The following is a 14,183-nucleotide window of genomic DNA, read 5'->3' as shown; positions in this document are numbered from 1 at the left end:
ACTAGGTTATGAGGATGAAGCCCTCCCGAATAGGGTTAGGGCCCTTATAAAAGAGTCCTCAGAGAGCTGCCTTGCCCCTACCATCATGGGAAGCCACAGAGAAAAGACAGCTGGAAACCCTCACTAGGTACTAAATCTGCTGGCACCCTGTTCTTGAACTTCCCAGCCTCCAAACTATGAGAAATAAGTTTCTGTTGTTTATAAGTCACTCAGTCTATGGTATTATGTTATAGAAGCCTGACTAGACTAAAGCAGTCTCAATTAGTTTTTTAAAATGATTTTTCCATGTCTATTGATTTGTAAAATACATACTCCTGGCTCCCTCATTGATTCTGCTCCAGTAATTTCCAGTGGAGCCTGGCCATTCTAAGCATCAATTTAAATCTTACCAATTAACAGAAATTGTAAACAAAGTCCAAATTAATAATTTTATTAATTATCTTGCACATTTATTTTCTTCCTTGGAAGCTTCTTCAGTATTTAATTAATGCTTCCATTTGAAATAGCAAAAACTAATTTATAGTAATATTACAAGCAGCCAATATGCTAAAGATAAAACAGATGAGGGAAAATAACCCCATTTTTGTATTGCATACATAAGAAACAAAATATAATAATTAAAATTATTCTATGTAAGTTTACTTATTGTACTTTTATATTTCACATCCATCCTTTAAACACATTGGTATTTATCAACAGATATTAATAGTAATTTTACTATGAGATTTAATCATGCATTTCATAGATAAGGCTTTTTCAATAACAAATTATGTTCACTTTTATGCAAATTACATGATCTGAAATTTTTAGGAAAAGTGATAAACTTTTTAAATTAAAAGTTCAGTTCTTGTAAAATGATGACTTAATAAGTGTGGAAGACAACATGGGCTTTATGTAATTATAGTGATGGATTGGTCATAGGCTAAATGGTTGGGTTTTGTCCTTAAGATGGTGATAAACTTCCAATGAAGTATGGTTGTTGGTTAGAGAATCACCTACAATAATTACAGATATAAATTTAATATGAGAGATGGTAGTGGGGATTAGATAATGGGATAATTAGGGATAATAATAAAACTTTTTTGCTATGAGGAGATCATTCTGTTGCTGCAATGTTATTTTGTTTCATTTGGTTTTTTAAGTGGTGCCAGAAACAGTTATGGTAGTCGATTAGTCGTGGTGATGTTAGGCTCAGCTGAAAAATATCGCATCATTCGATCCCACAATAACCACAGCTACTCCCACCACTTCAGACAAATCTACAGCATCGTTTCTTGTGGTAGCTATCGGTTCAGCTGTTGCATTGGTTTTGTGATGGCTGTAGGTTTAGTGGAAGTAATGGTGGTCATAGCTTCAGGTGAAATTATTATAGTGTCTTTGTGGTAGTAAATTGCATAGAACATATGGTGCTTTTAGATTAAGCTAAAATAGTAACAGTGGCCAACTGTGGTTGTTGGTTCATTAAAAGCGATGGTAGCTATGGTAGTTGTAGCTTCTGTTACCTGGATGTTAGTTGTTGTCACCTGAATTAACTAGGGTTAGTGGAAATGTGGGGCAGAGTGAATGTGTGATATTGAGGTGGCTGTCTTGTGAGAGAGATGAGTTTCATTGAATAAGCAGCAGTGGCTAATGTGGTTGCAAATTCAAAGTTATACAAATTATAGGTTTACTTCAAGTACTGGCTGGAAAGAGTTGAGATAAAGTGGGGGTGGCAGTCCTGGTAGTAGGATAGCAGTGGTTGTAAATTCATCTGAACTATTGGTTCCCCTTGAGGATGTAGCTTCAGTTTAAGTGCTTGAAGCCACAGGGTTACAGAGCCATCTGAAGTGTTATAAATTCTGTTGAAGTGCTACTGTTATTTTAATAGCAGCTGCTGAAAAAATTCTGAGTGTTTATGAATGAAGTTTTAGTTCTTGCTTTTGTATCTGTACATTTAGTGGTATTTGGAAATTCAGTTTAATTGGGAGTGGCTTTTTTGGTTGTAGGCTCAATGCAATTGGTGGGAGGTTCAGGTTCAGTTCAAGGATAGCTGGTACCGTGGTGGAGGGTTGAGGAGAAGTGGAAGTTTGAGGTTCGGCTGAAGTGGTCATTCTATCTCCAAGTATAGTAGGTTCAGTAGAAACTGTAGTGCTTTCAGCTTCGGTGAGTGAGGTGCTATCCACTGCATTTGTTATAATTTCAACTGAAGAGGTTGTTACATTTGTCATAGTAGAAGGTTCAGTAGAAATTGTTGCATTTTCAGGTTCAGTAGAAGTGATCGCTTCTGTTGTGCTCGTAAGTTCGGTTGAAGGATCTGTAGTCAAATGGGTTCCAGGATCAACTGAAGAGGTAACAGTTACAGATTTATTAGAAGTCAGGATGGCTGTTGTGGCAGGTTCAATTGTGGGCACAGGAGCTGTCTGTTCTGTTGAAGTGGTTCTCGTTGTAAGGTCTGCTGGAGTCGTGCTAGGTGTAATTTCTGTTGACAAGGTTATAACCGTTGTGGTGGCGTTACCCTCAGCTGAAGTGGTCGATTTGGTCAGAGTGGTGGCAGCATCCATCAGAGTGGGTGGTTCAGCTGAAGTGCCGGTGGCTGTTTCCATTATGATGGTGGTTTCAGGTGAAGTGGAGGTTGTGGTGGTTGTGCTGGCAGGTTCAGGGGACAGGGTGGTAGTGGGCTGCTTTATGGTAATAGGTTCAGCTGAAGTAGTGGAGCTGCCTGCTGTGGTGCTTGTAGGACCCTTGGCTGTGATTGCAGTAGTTGTGCTGGTGACTGCGGGTTGAAAGGTAGGCAGTGAGGTTGTTCCAGGGGTATTTATTATATGTCCCCCATCATCCAGAGGTACATGGATAATAACGGGGGTGGTGTTACTTCCCCTTTACTGGCCAGGCACACTATGAGTACTCCAACTGCTGTTGTTATTACACAGGCTAAGAGACAAGTAAGGAAAATTCTCCACAAAGACCAGTCACTGGATATATTTTGTGTCACCTAAAAAGGATTTAAATAAAAATAGTATGACTGAAACCAAACATTCCAAAACAATAAAGATCATTGTCACCTCTTTGTAATCTGTATTTGTATTTTTATAATTTGTCACTTATCTGTAATTTTCTTCATCAGAGAAATGTATAGATGTCATTATTATTCATTACCTTTTCATAAAAAATACTAAGTTAAATTTCTACATTTTCGTCCTGGGAAAGAATTGGTTCTGTGCTTTCCTTATCACAGGAGGAAAGAAACATGTACACAGTTATCACCTAAAATCCCCAAATAAAGATGAGTATGCACATAGGTTGCTGACTGCACAGTATAAAAAGGACCCCTCAAATTCTCCTGGTTAGAATTCCCTCCTTTCTGTTAACACCCAAAATTCCTCCCAATAATCAGGCTTCCTAGAAACCTTCCATCAACGTGCATTTTAATTATTGCTTCTATTAATCTTCAGCTCAGACACTATTTGGCAGCATGAAATTTTTCAGACAGACCAACTTCTACAAGCTACCGCTATTTTCACTTGGAAAATTGCTTATCCTCTCTGAGCTCAAGTCCTCGTCTGTAAAATGCAAGTAATAGGAACACATGACTTATAGTACTGGCATAAAGATTAATGGAGGTGAAGCTGCTCTGTAAACTACAAAGTGTTATACAAGTGAGAGGCTGAGTACGTGGTGGTTGGATGGCACAGGGTCTGGAGCCAGAAACAACTTTGGCTTCAATCTGGTTCTGCCGCTTACAGTGTGTGGCCGAGGATGAGTTACCTGCAGCTCTGTTCCTCAGAGTCTTCATAAATAAAATAGGAATAATAATGGAACCTGTCTCATGGGGTGGTTGTGGGGCTTAAATGAGAGAGTACAGGTAAAGTGCTTTATCACTTCTGGCGCTTAGTAAATGCTGTAAGATGCTTGTGATTGTGCCGACACTGATGATTATAATGGTGCTGCAGCAAAACATTTTTGTTGCTGTTTAGTGGACAGGCAAGATGATGGTGGGGAAAGAACAGGCTTTTCTACCGAGCATTCTTGGGTGTAAGTCTCAAAATTTTGAGATCTGGTATAAGATTCTTAATTTGCCTAACATTAGTCCTATCTCTGCCAATTAGCAGTTGTATAAATTTCAGCAAGAGTTTCAACCTTCCTGGGGAATATTTTTGCAGTCAATAAATGAAGAGACTGGATGGGATTAAATGGTATCTAAAATCACTCCCAGCTCTCAAGCTGAAATGCTTTATTTTATCTTTGCAAACAAGGAGAAAATCCTCTTACTGCTTCTCTTTATGATCACCCCCTCCTTACACGTTGTCTCAGCTCTGCCAAAGTTGACACTTCACTGTTTTGTTTTAAGGACCAGGGCTCAGATCCTCCAAAAGAGTACCTTCCCCAGTAGCAAGAAGCAGAGCAGAGGTAGACTCCGAGCCAGAATAACCCAGCCCAACTATTATGTGTGTCATCCATCAAGAACTATCCATTTTCTGCCAGGGTTAAGGGCTTAGAAATTATGCTATGAGAGGAAGTAACTATAGTAACCATAACAAGAGATCAGAAATATAGGATATCTGGGTCTAGACAACAAATCAAGAGGGAAAGCACTGGGAAACCAAGTGAGGCTTCTAAGTAAAGGTTTAAAACACTAAGATCAGAACCAGGAGAGCCAAAGACATATTGTGGTTTCTAACATTCTTGACTAAAAGACACTGGCATCCATGGAGGAATAGCTAATTCTAAGTCTTGTGTCAGGGAGAGTGAAAAAGCCATATTCCCAGACATCTTATTATGCTAAAAAACAAAGAATCTGTCAAAGCCTAATCAGGCTTTCTCAAGAAGACACAAGAGCCAACCTGAAAGGGCTCCCAAATAGCCTAAAAGGAAAATTCAAGCATCAAAAAACTACTGACCAAACTGATTCTGAAGAAATACTCATTGGTCACCACTGGAGGATGCTAGGGTACCAACTAATTCATTTCTTTGAAAATTAATACATGAAATAAAAAATAAAATATTTATGCTGTATTTTCTCTGAGAACTGGATTTCCTTCAATTCAATTGGTTCATCTTTGCCAAAGAACTTGAGCTATAATGTAGAGGGAAATATAAAATTAGAAAAATCACCATTTACCAGCCCAAAATGGGAAAAGTAGATCTCGGCAAAGATTATTAATAGATTTTAAAGCCATTAGGTGAAATAGTTGAAGAGAAATATGGTAGAGGTATCAGCTTGATACCACCTGAATCTATAAACAATCTTAGCATCATAAAAAGTAGGAAAACCAGACTTCATGTAATACATGATCTTATGCAGTGAGATGCACACGGCATCACCTCTAAATTGTTCTTGCCTCTCGTTTGCAGGACATACTATAGAGAATAAAGGAACAAGTCAAAAACTGTCATGAAGGAGCAGCCAATCCAATTCTGAATATAGGACATTCTATATGGCAAATGACCTAGTTTCTTCAACAAATCAGTGACATCTGAGAAAGGAGTGGGGTGGAGGCAAACTGTTTTAGGCTAAAGAGATGTAGATACACAACAATCCAAGCAATGTGTAGACTTTATTTGGATCCTTATTAAAACTAAATGATTATAATTTCGAAACAGGGGCAATGTGAACATGGACTAAATATTAAATGATATTAAGGAATTACTATTAATCTTATTGTGAAAACCAGAAGGTAGCTATGTTACTAAAAATGTCCTTATCAGGCAGAGAAGTATGCTGAGCCATTTGCAGGTGAAATGACTTAACGCATACTGATGAGGTGTGATTAGGAAAATGCTGGTATTTGTTGAACCTGGGTGATTCAAATATTGGTTATTTTTATACTCTTTAATTTTGTTTCGGTTTAAATTTTTCCTAAGAAGGCAGAGTTCAGAGAACTAAAGGAAGGGCATCCAGGCCGACTCAGACTCAGGCTGGAACAGGGTCAGAAAGGGAGGCGCGTCCCCGCGGAGCAAAGCCCTTGAGTCCTGGAGCAACGAATATCCACCTCCATTGCGCCCCTTGGGCATAGTTCACTCACCCGTTCCCTATCTATCTATTCCATGTGTATATATAAACCATATATACCATCCTACTCCCCCCTTTATAGATCTAGATAGATAGATAGATAGACAGACAGACAGATAGGGCGATGGAGATAGATAGATAGATAGATATAGCCTGATATATATATATCAGTAAATACTGAACCAGGAGTACTGCCATGGGGGTAACACTGGAGAAGCAAGCAGTGTTATCACAAACAATACCTCTCCATATGGGAACTGTCTTCCTGGACTGATGCAGGCAGCAGTGACACTGGTACAAGCCTCACCAGTGACATCCATTGATGGTGGAAACTGACATGCTAAACTGTGAACTTCATGGCCATCTGGACTCTGGAATGTCTACAGGAATAAAACAATGGGACAAACTGAAAGAAAAGGAAGCCACCATGTTGAATTTTGAAGTAAAATTATTCTGAAAATTCTAAACCAGCTTCTGACATGTCATGAGACTGTTAGTAGAAGATCAGTATTTAAAACAAGACTTTCATACCGAATAAGTTAAATGCTTTATTTTATTTGGTGAATAAATACATTTTTCAAATAATAGCTTCTCCCAAAATAATTAACTGTGGTCAGGTCATTATCTTGAATTATTTTTAAATAATTTAATAATGTTTTGGAGTCAAGATTATACAGCATCGATCATACAGCATCAGTTATCATCATAATATGATACTTCTTATTAAATATCCCCATGTTTCAAGCATATATAGGTGCATCCTGTGAAGATACGCCACCACAGAGCTTCTATGAGATATCAAAATAAATGTTTACAGATCATCAGAACTAAAAGGGAACTGACCACTTATCAAAAGCATCCTCTGCCAGTTTATTTTAGAAATAAGAATCCCAAGAACAACAGTGGTGCAGACACATGCCCTGAATAACACAAGGTAGAAAGTACCAGCAATTCGACTTTCTCCTTCTGAGCCTGAGTCCCCACAATTAAAACCACCACTTTAAAGCCTCCATGCAAAGACATGCCCTGTGTTAACAGTAACTCAACGCTCCATTTAGCGGAATGCAAGACAGAGCTAAGGAAGACCAAGTATTCCGTAGTCTTGTCAACGTGTATTTCTTGGTCTCCATCTCACCTCAGGGAGCTCTGCCTACAATACATAAGATTATGTAAATACAAAAACAATAAAGCATTGTTATGAGTGAAGTGAGAATAAGGGAGGTGAAGAAATCTGAGGTTAGCCAAATTGGGCGTTGTGGCTAAAATCTGAACAGAAAAGGGCTTAAGAGAATGCAAAAGGCATCTTTCCTAATGCTTTGTTTCTCAAGCTGGGCGTCTAATGCATGACATGCTCATTTCCTTGTGCTTTAGACTTGAATGTCTGAAATATTTCCTACATAATTTTTAAAATAATATAAAAGGGAGGGGTCACTGAAGGAAGTCTTGAGGGGATAGGCTTCTTCAAAACAGGCTAAAAAAAGGAGAAACCTGAGACACACTGTTAAAGTCGGGAAGTTTATAAGAAATTCAGGGGGAACGTTTCTTTACATCTACTGCCTTGCTGATCAGATAATAATCGGTTATATTAAAACTAGTTTTGTGTGTAAACACTAGCCCAGTGGATGATCATCACTAAGCATAAAGGTAAATATGACTGTAATTAAATAAAGAAAACATGGTATACAAATTATGGACAATTAGTCAACGTCAGTGTCCATATAGTATAATACAACTTGAAATAAATGAAGATAGCAGTTACATATTGTCACCGAATAAGAGCAGGGCTGATATATTAGCATTTCCAACAAACTTCCATCTGTTAGTCATTCGAAAACTTTGAGGAAATCAGGATTCCCTTGTGTGGACGTCATTGCTTAGTCTTCAATTATTTCTCAGTTTGCCAGGGCTGATTCACTTAGACTATGTGAATAAGCTTTATAAGCAGAATAAAACTGACTCATCAGGCCAGTTATCCAGGCTTCTTGCCTTGTTGGAAACCCAGCCCTTTCAAAGGAAGATGATGGTGTCTACTCCAAGATGGAGCATCTGTGACCCTGGGATCAGACCTAGCTATCGGTTGTGGCTTTAATCATAAATGCTTAAAATATGAAAATAATCTGTGTGTGTTATGTCGCCTTGGATCTAAATTTTTAAATTTCAGCTCTCACAGCACTGGATATAACATAAATTAGCTCATCGGTGTTCACCAGTAATGGGCCACAAAATAAAATGAAGGTGCGTAAGCCATGCCTAGTGAGTAAAGTTTTATGTTCTCTGTTTATATCTTTAAAAAGGTTAATATAAGATGTCATATTTTCCCTAAGAGGAAAAATAAAACCACCTAAACTGTCTTTATGTACTTTTTTTTGCCTATACTCTTCAGCTGATATTTGTTTCCATTGGCTAAGCATTCCCTCAATGGAAAAACTATCTTCCCATAACTGTATTCAAGCATCTAGTCAAAAAGAGACAAAAATATATTCTAACTCTTATTTCACGTAACATTTGAAAACATTTGTAACTTTCACATTATCTAGAGAAAACATAATATTAGCTAATGAGTAGCTCCATAAAGGGAATTTTCTTTTAATTTTAAGTGGAGTATTTTGGCATCACAGTAAAGTAGAAAAATCACTGAAGATAGTATTTTTTGTGTGAGGTCAGGGGTCACATTTCCTAGGACCAAAAGGAAAAAACTCTCTTGCTTTGGAGGCAGAAGTATCTTCGTCAAAAATTGTTCATTCAGCTAATTTTTATTAAGCAGCATGACTTTCTTCTTTGATCTGTCTCCCCAGTGCAGAAATGTGTTATTTCATGCTTTTTTCCCCTTCGTACTATTTATTTCAAACTGCACTTGTATTATTCCGTATAGTTTTATGTTTATTTAATATCAAGGGCAATTTGATTAGATTTGCTTGTTTACCAAAAACAAACAAACAAAATGCTATTGTAACTATTACCTAGCAAATGGTTAACACTGTAAAAAAAAAATACACAAGTATCTTAACAAATTGCACATAAATAAAACAGAATTTTTTAGAGAGGATCCTCCTTCTTAGATCTAGGAACCATACCCAGCATTAGCTCCTGATTTTCAAGGATTTGGGAAATTTTTGAGTTCTGACAGGTCTATAATTTGTGCCAGAAAAAAGTCTATTATACACTGAAATCTGGACTTCAAACTTTTAAAACCAATTCAAGTTGAAGAGATTAAAGCCTAAATTACAAAATTATTTTGAATTATACCTATAGAGCATTATTTAAATTTTTGATTAAATCACGTTGACAGAAAATTGCACCTGTTGGAGATTAATAAATATTTGAAATAGTTGTAAACTATGCATGGAGTCCATGCTATACGAATAAAAATACAAGATTTGTGATTGACAATGAGTGGTTGAAAAGTTAGTAAGCTGAGTTTTCCTCAATAACTGGAAGTATTCACTCCTTTTTTTTTTTGAAGATTATAAAACTTACTAGAATTTTCAATAAAGACTGAATATAAGACTCACATAAGCAAGCTACCAAAATGGAAAAATAAATACCCACAGGCTGCTTTCCAGAGGATTCAATATTCACTGTATATTTTCCATGCTCTTTCACCATCCTTGAACATTGACTACCACACACTTAACACCAAGAACAACTTTCAGTTTGAACATCGCCCCTTATAAATGGAATCTTGAGAAATAATTGATTGATGTAACCACGTTATCAGCTATGATGCATCAGTGCAGGTATGAACTAAATTAAGCAATCAGCCATCAGCCCCCAATATGGGATCCACCTTAGAGGAAAAAGTAAGGTAGTAATTAATACAAGAAACAGAAAACCAATCTTGCCTCTGGGAGCTATTGTGAGTTCCCTCTTGGCTCCCCAAACGGAAAAAAAATTCTCAAATTATAGGTCATGGTGCATTCTCTTAACTTTCAGCAACATTCCTCACTTACCCTTCATTCTGACTTTGGGGCTTCTCCATCATAAAATTCTGGAGCAGGTGATAATTGCCACTGCTTTCTTTCCAACGAAGCATGGCCATCTCTCTCATTGTTGGTACCTCCTCTTAAGGATGCATAGCTCTCCGCTCACTAGACTTCGGCATCTTCAGGCTCTCCTCCGGTCCTCTAAAACCTTCCAGTCCTCCTCCTTCAGCTTCCATAAAAATGTGTCTATCCTGAGTCCACTTACTCAGAGCCCCAACTCTGAGAGCTAGCAAATCTGAGATATAAGTAATTACTAATGTATTCACCAAGGTCTTCCATCTTTCAGAAGGGCACCAGGAAAATTTTAATTTTAAATATTTTTAAGATATTTTAAATAATTATAGAAAATGATAAAAACAAGGTTTTCCAACACCTTCCTATTTAACTGCTGAGGCAGTCTCTGCCTTACGTAGGTAGAAAAATGTCCCTGTGACTCAGCAAAATCTAAATGGCAGTAGGATGGAGTTCAGAAATAACTGCCAATTTAAAAGTTAACAATGAGTGTCCAACACATATATTCAGAGATACCTTTCCAAAAGTGGCCCAGAAAGTTCTCAGTGAAGAATGGTATCTGAGTAACATAAATTTTTTTTAAAATGACTCATACAGTGGGTGATCAAAAACTAATTAAAAAATAATGTCCTGTTCTGATAGGTGTGTCAGCAGCACTAATTGACTAGCTAAAGAGCCATCCAATTTAATACAGCTCAGTTTACCAATAACACATAGACCACCTATTCCCACCCTGCCAAATTGCAAACAGAAAAATCAAGGCCCCGAGAGGAGAAATGAGACAGCCAGTTTAATAATCGTGGTCAGAAACTCTACTGTCTTTCAGGCTAGTAACCACCCATTGTCCCAGCTCAGGATGAAGAAAGGTAGACAGTCCATTAGAGAATCCATTAAATCTCCTTTTGAAAACAAAACAAAAAAAAAAGACAGACAAATCAAGTCCCAGAGTAGGAAAGAGATGGGAAGATTTCTTGGGAATGCTTATTCCTGAGCCTCATGTCTGGCTAATTCTGGTTGTGGAGGTGGGGGGGGGGTACTCTACTTAGATGACTCTTATGTACACCAAAGTCTGAGAACCACTGTCTTAGAAAAATTTAAAGAAAAGTGATGGAATTCCTTGAAATATTTAGGAAGAAATATTTTGTGTGTATGAAAAAATAACCCTACATTTTCAAACTATGTGGCTAATCTCTATTTATTCATTCAACAGATGCCAGGCATTATGCTAGAAGCTAAGCAAACAATCTTTCTACCCTCTTGAAACTATACAAAGAGAGAGAAGGGTGTGTGTGTTTGTGTAGTTTAACCCTTTCAAAAGTCTTCCTATAAATGTATTCACCATTTTTAGCATAAGAGTTCTAGTTGGAATTAACTAAAACAAAATGTCATCGCCTCAGCTTCTGAAATAAATAGGCAATTAAAAAGTTATGGAAGAGGGGAGAAGGTGGGGCAGAGATTTGTTTCAAAAAGCATTGTAACACAATGCCTGCCAAGAAATGACTCTCGGACCTGTAGGCTATAAGAATCCACATGAATGAAATGTTTCAATAGTATTGAACACTGATAATAACGCCAGCTTCAGTTGCACTTGAAATGACTACAAACTGGGCTTGTTTTCCAGGCTGGCTACATGTTTGACACAATACTAGTTATTGCTAATAATTACTCTCTCCTTCACTTTCATAGTAAGTAAACCCTATAATTCTTAGCTGGGTACATGCCTGCCAACAATAAATGCTACCCTGCCTAACTGCCCATGTAGCAAGGTGTGGCCGTATGACTAAATCCTTGCCCATGGCATGAGAAAGGAAGGTACATGTACAGTTCTGGGGTTTTGTACTTAACAGCAATGGATACGCCCTTCCTTTCCCTTTTCCCTTCCCTTTTGTTCAAATGCAGATCAGTGTGTAAACCATCCTGTAACACAGAGTTTAGGGCAATATCCTATGAACAACTGAGCAGCCAGCTGGGAGAAACCTGAACCTCTAAATTCTTAATAATGAAGAGAGACAGTAGCACCTAGAATTCTATTAACAGCTGAATTGCATCCTTAGTAACACACTATCATATGATGTTAGGGAGATACTATCTTAATTTGACCCTGGAGCACTAGATAAAATTTCACAAGCATTCATTTGCATCTACTCTTTATTTTGTTAGCCTACAGAAGAATAAATAATTTCTGATACTTTGTGCAATAACTGGAGTGTTCCACTTTCAAAATGCCTAGTTAATTAGAGGTGCAAGACTAAATTGCTAAGCACTGAAGAAAATATGTTACTGTGAAATTCATCGGATCTCTACTTTATCAAGGAACGCTTTATATGGAGGTACACGGCATTACTCAACAAGACGGAGTAGAACACACCTGGATTAACATAAGGTGCAAAGATTGTATGGGTAAATCCAAGATTGCCACTTTGCCCAACATTGGGGATGCTTTTTATATCGCAGGTTTTGTGAAAATGGTGACTCCTGTGGTCATGTTTCCAACTATCTTCATAGTCATACATTCTACACCTAGATATATTTCACAGTTAAGTTGGGATTCCCTATAAAATATGTAATTATGTTTGAGTCAAAAGGATCCTAAACATTCAGGTCAAATTCCAGTGAGTGAAATGAATTCTTACTCCAGACTCTCCGTGTCACGTGCTGTGACCGAGAGTTCAGCTGTTTTCTGGGGTTCAGTACTCCTTTCTGGGTTGATTCACCTGCTAGATCAATCTTTTTTATGTTGCTGAGTCAAAGACTTCATCTCAGTGACCTCAACCTGTTCACCTTGGTTCTGTTTTCTAGAAAGTTACATGAAATAAATCAAATTCTTCTCTTAAATAGGTCTGAGTTGCTTTGGCACCACAACCATGTCCCTCACTATTCAAGGATTTTTTAATCTACTTTCTAAAACACAAAAAGTAGATTAAAAATTTCCTATTATTATTTTTAATGAGTAAAATGTTGAAAGAAAGAAAAGAGAAAAGGAAGGAAGAAAGGAGAGAAAAGGAAAGAAAGAAGAGCAGAGCAGCACCATAGCACCATCTGTTGTTATAAAATGTCACTGCACCCTCCTAAATAGGTCTTAACTGGATGTTAAGCCCTTTCCAGGACTATTATGTTTACTATGAAGAGACATGGCTTTATAAGTGGGTGTACTTCTCCGGCCATAATTTAATCTTCATAACCTCTCAAGAATTAATTGTTATTATTCTCATGTTCTTGATAAGACATAAAATCTTAAAGAAACCCTTAATGAGTCTTAAGCTAAGTTTAGTGTGTGAAACTGAGGTTGCCCCATTCATCCAACATTCAATTAATTAAGGTCATTCTATAAATTTTGTTCACTTTTGTTAAGAATAATGGGGAGAGGGTAACTGTACATTTTAAATGGGTAAATCTTATGATGCGAATTACATCTCAATAAAGCTGTTAGACAAAAAGATTATTAGCAGGGAGGTAGACAGAGTGGCATAAAAGATATTTAGAAGTCAATCAAAGGGATCAAACAAAATATTGAAAAGAATAAAGACGCTGGTGACTTACCTCGAGGTGCATCAGGGAGGCCTGGATGTTAACAAGATTAGACCACAAGACAGTCATGTTCACGGCTGGAAACAGACCATCCACAGAGGCAGTAGATGCAGGAGCCTATTTCTAAACAATAGAAAGGGCTTAGCAAATCCAGTCAAGACTGCCAGGCTTCTATCCATGCAAACATCACTATCTTGGACCTGGATTCAAGCAGATCATCAGCACTCAATTGTCCGCACTGAAGAAGTTTATTCTCCCAACACATGCACCGAGGACAGGAATCAGGAATCCGTGGAGAGCTCTGCAGGTTTGCAGTTCTGTCAGAGTCGGCCAGGAGTCAGCAGGGTCCTAGCCCCCGGAGCTGAGGTTCCTGGGAAAGACAGTCTCCAGGAATGGAGCCTTAAAAGAACAAGGTAAAACTGCAAGTCCTACTGGGAAATAAGAAGGAATCAACTAAATACCAGCAACTCAAAATGGACCCTCAATTTATCAGAGGCTACAGAGAGCTCACAGAGAAGGGCTTGTAAGCAAACGTCAAATCCCTGCTCAGGGCAGCAGCAAGGAAGGTTCAGAGCACAGTGGTCAGTGCAGAAGGCTGTTGTCACAGCGTTCAGAGCTTGGGATTTGATACTCCCCTCATCTGGGTTGATAGTGGCAGAAGATGACTATAT

At 37.9% G+C, this 14,183-nt stretch overlaps 1 protein-coding gene across 2 annotated transcripts; it reads right to left on the bottom strand.

The window, feature by feature from the left end:
• Window positions 1–446: 446 nt before the first annotated feature.
• Window positions 447–13,753, bottom strand: LOC105073998 (uncharacterized). Of its 2 annotated transcripts, XM_074355348.1 has the most exons (3): window positions 9,940–13,753; window positions 6,232–6,369; window positions 447–2,971 (listed from the first exon to the last, which is right to left on the bottom strand). In XM_074355348.1, the coding sequence occupies exon 3, from the start codon at window positions 2,580–2,582 to the stop codon at window positions 1,893–1,895; it is 690 nt and encodes a 229-aa protein (XP_074211449.1). In that variant the 5' UTR covers window positions 2,583–2,971; window positions 6,232–6,369; window positions 9,940–13,753; the 3' UTR covers window positions 447–1,892. The 2 variants fall into 2 exon arrangements, with proteins under 2 accessions (XP_074211449.1, XP_045377477.1); XM_045521521.2 differs by lacking the exon at window positions 9,940–13,753 and having other exon boundaries at window positions 6,232–6,541.
• Between the last annotated feature and the right edge of the window lie 430 nt (window positions 13,754–14,183).

Source organism: Camelus bactrianus, chromosome 30 (genome assembly GCF_048773025.1).
Source record: "Camelus bactrianus isolate YW-2024 breed Bactrian camel chromosome 30, ASM4877302v1, whole genome shotgun sequence".
NCBI lineage: Eukaryota > Metazoa > Chordata > Mammalia > Artiodactyla > Camelidae > Camelus > Camelus bactrianus.
The sequence above is the reverse complement of the archived record's forward strand: the minus strand, read 5'-3'. Positions and strand labels throughout refer to the sequence as shown.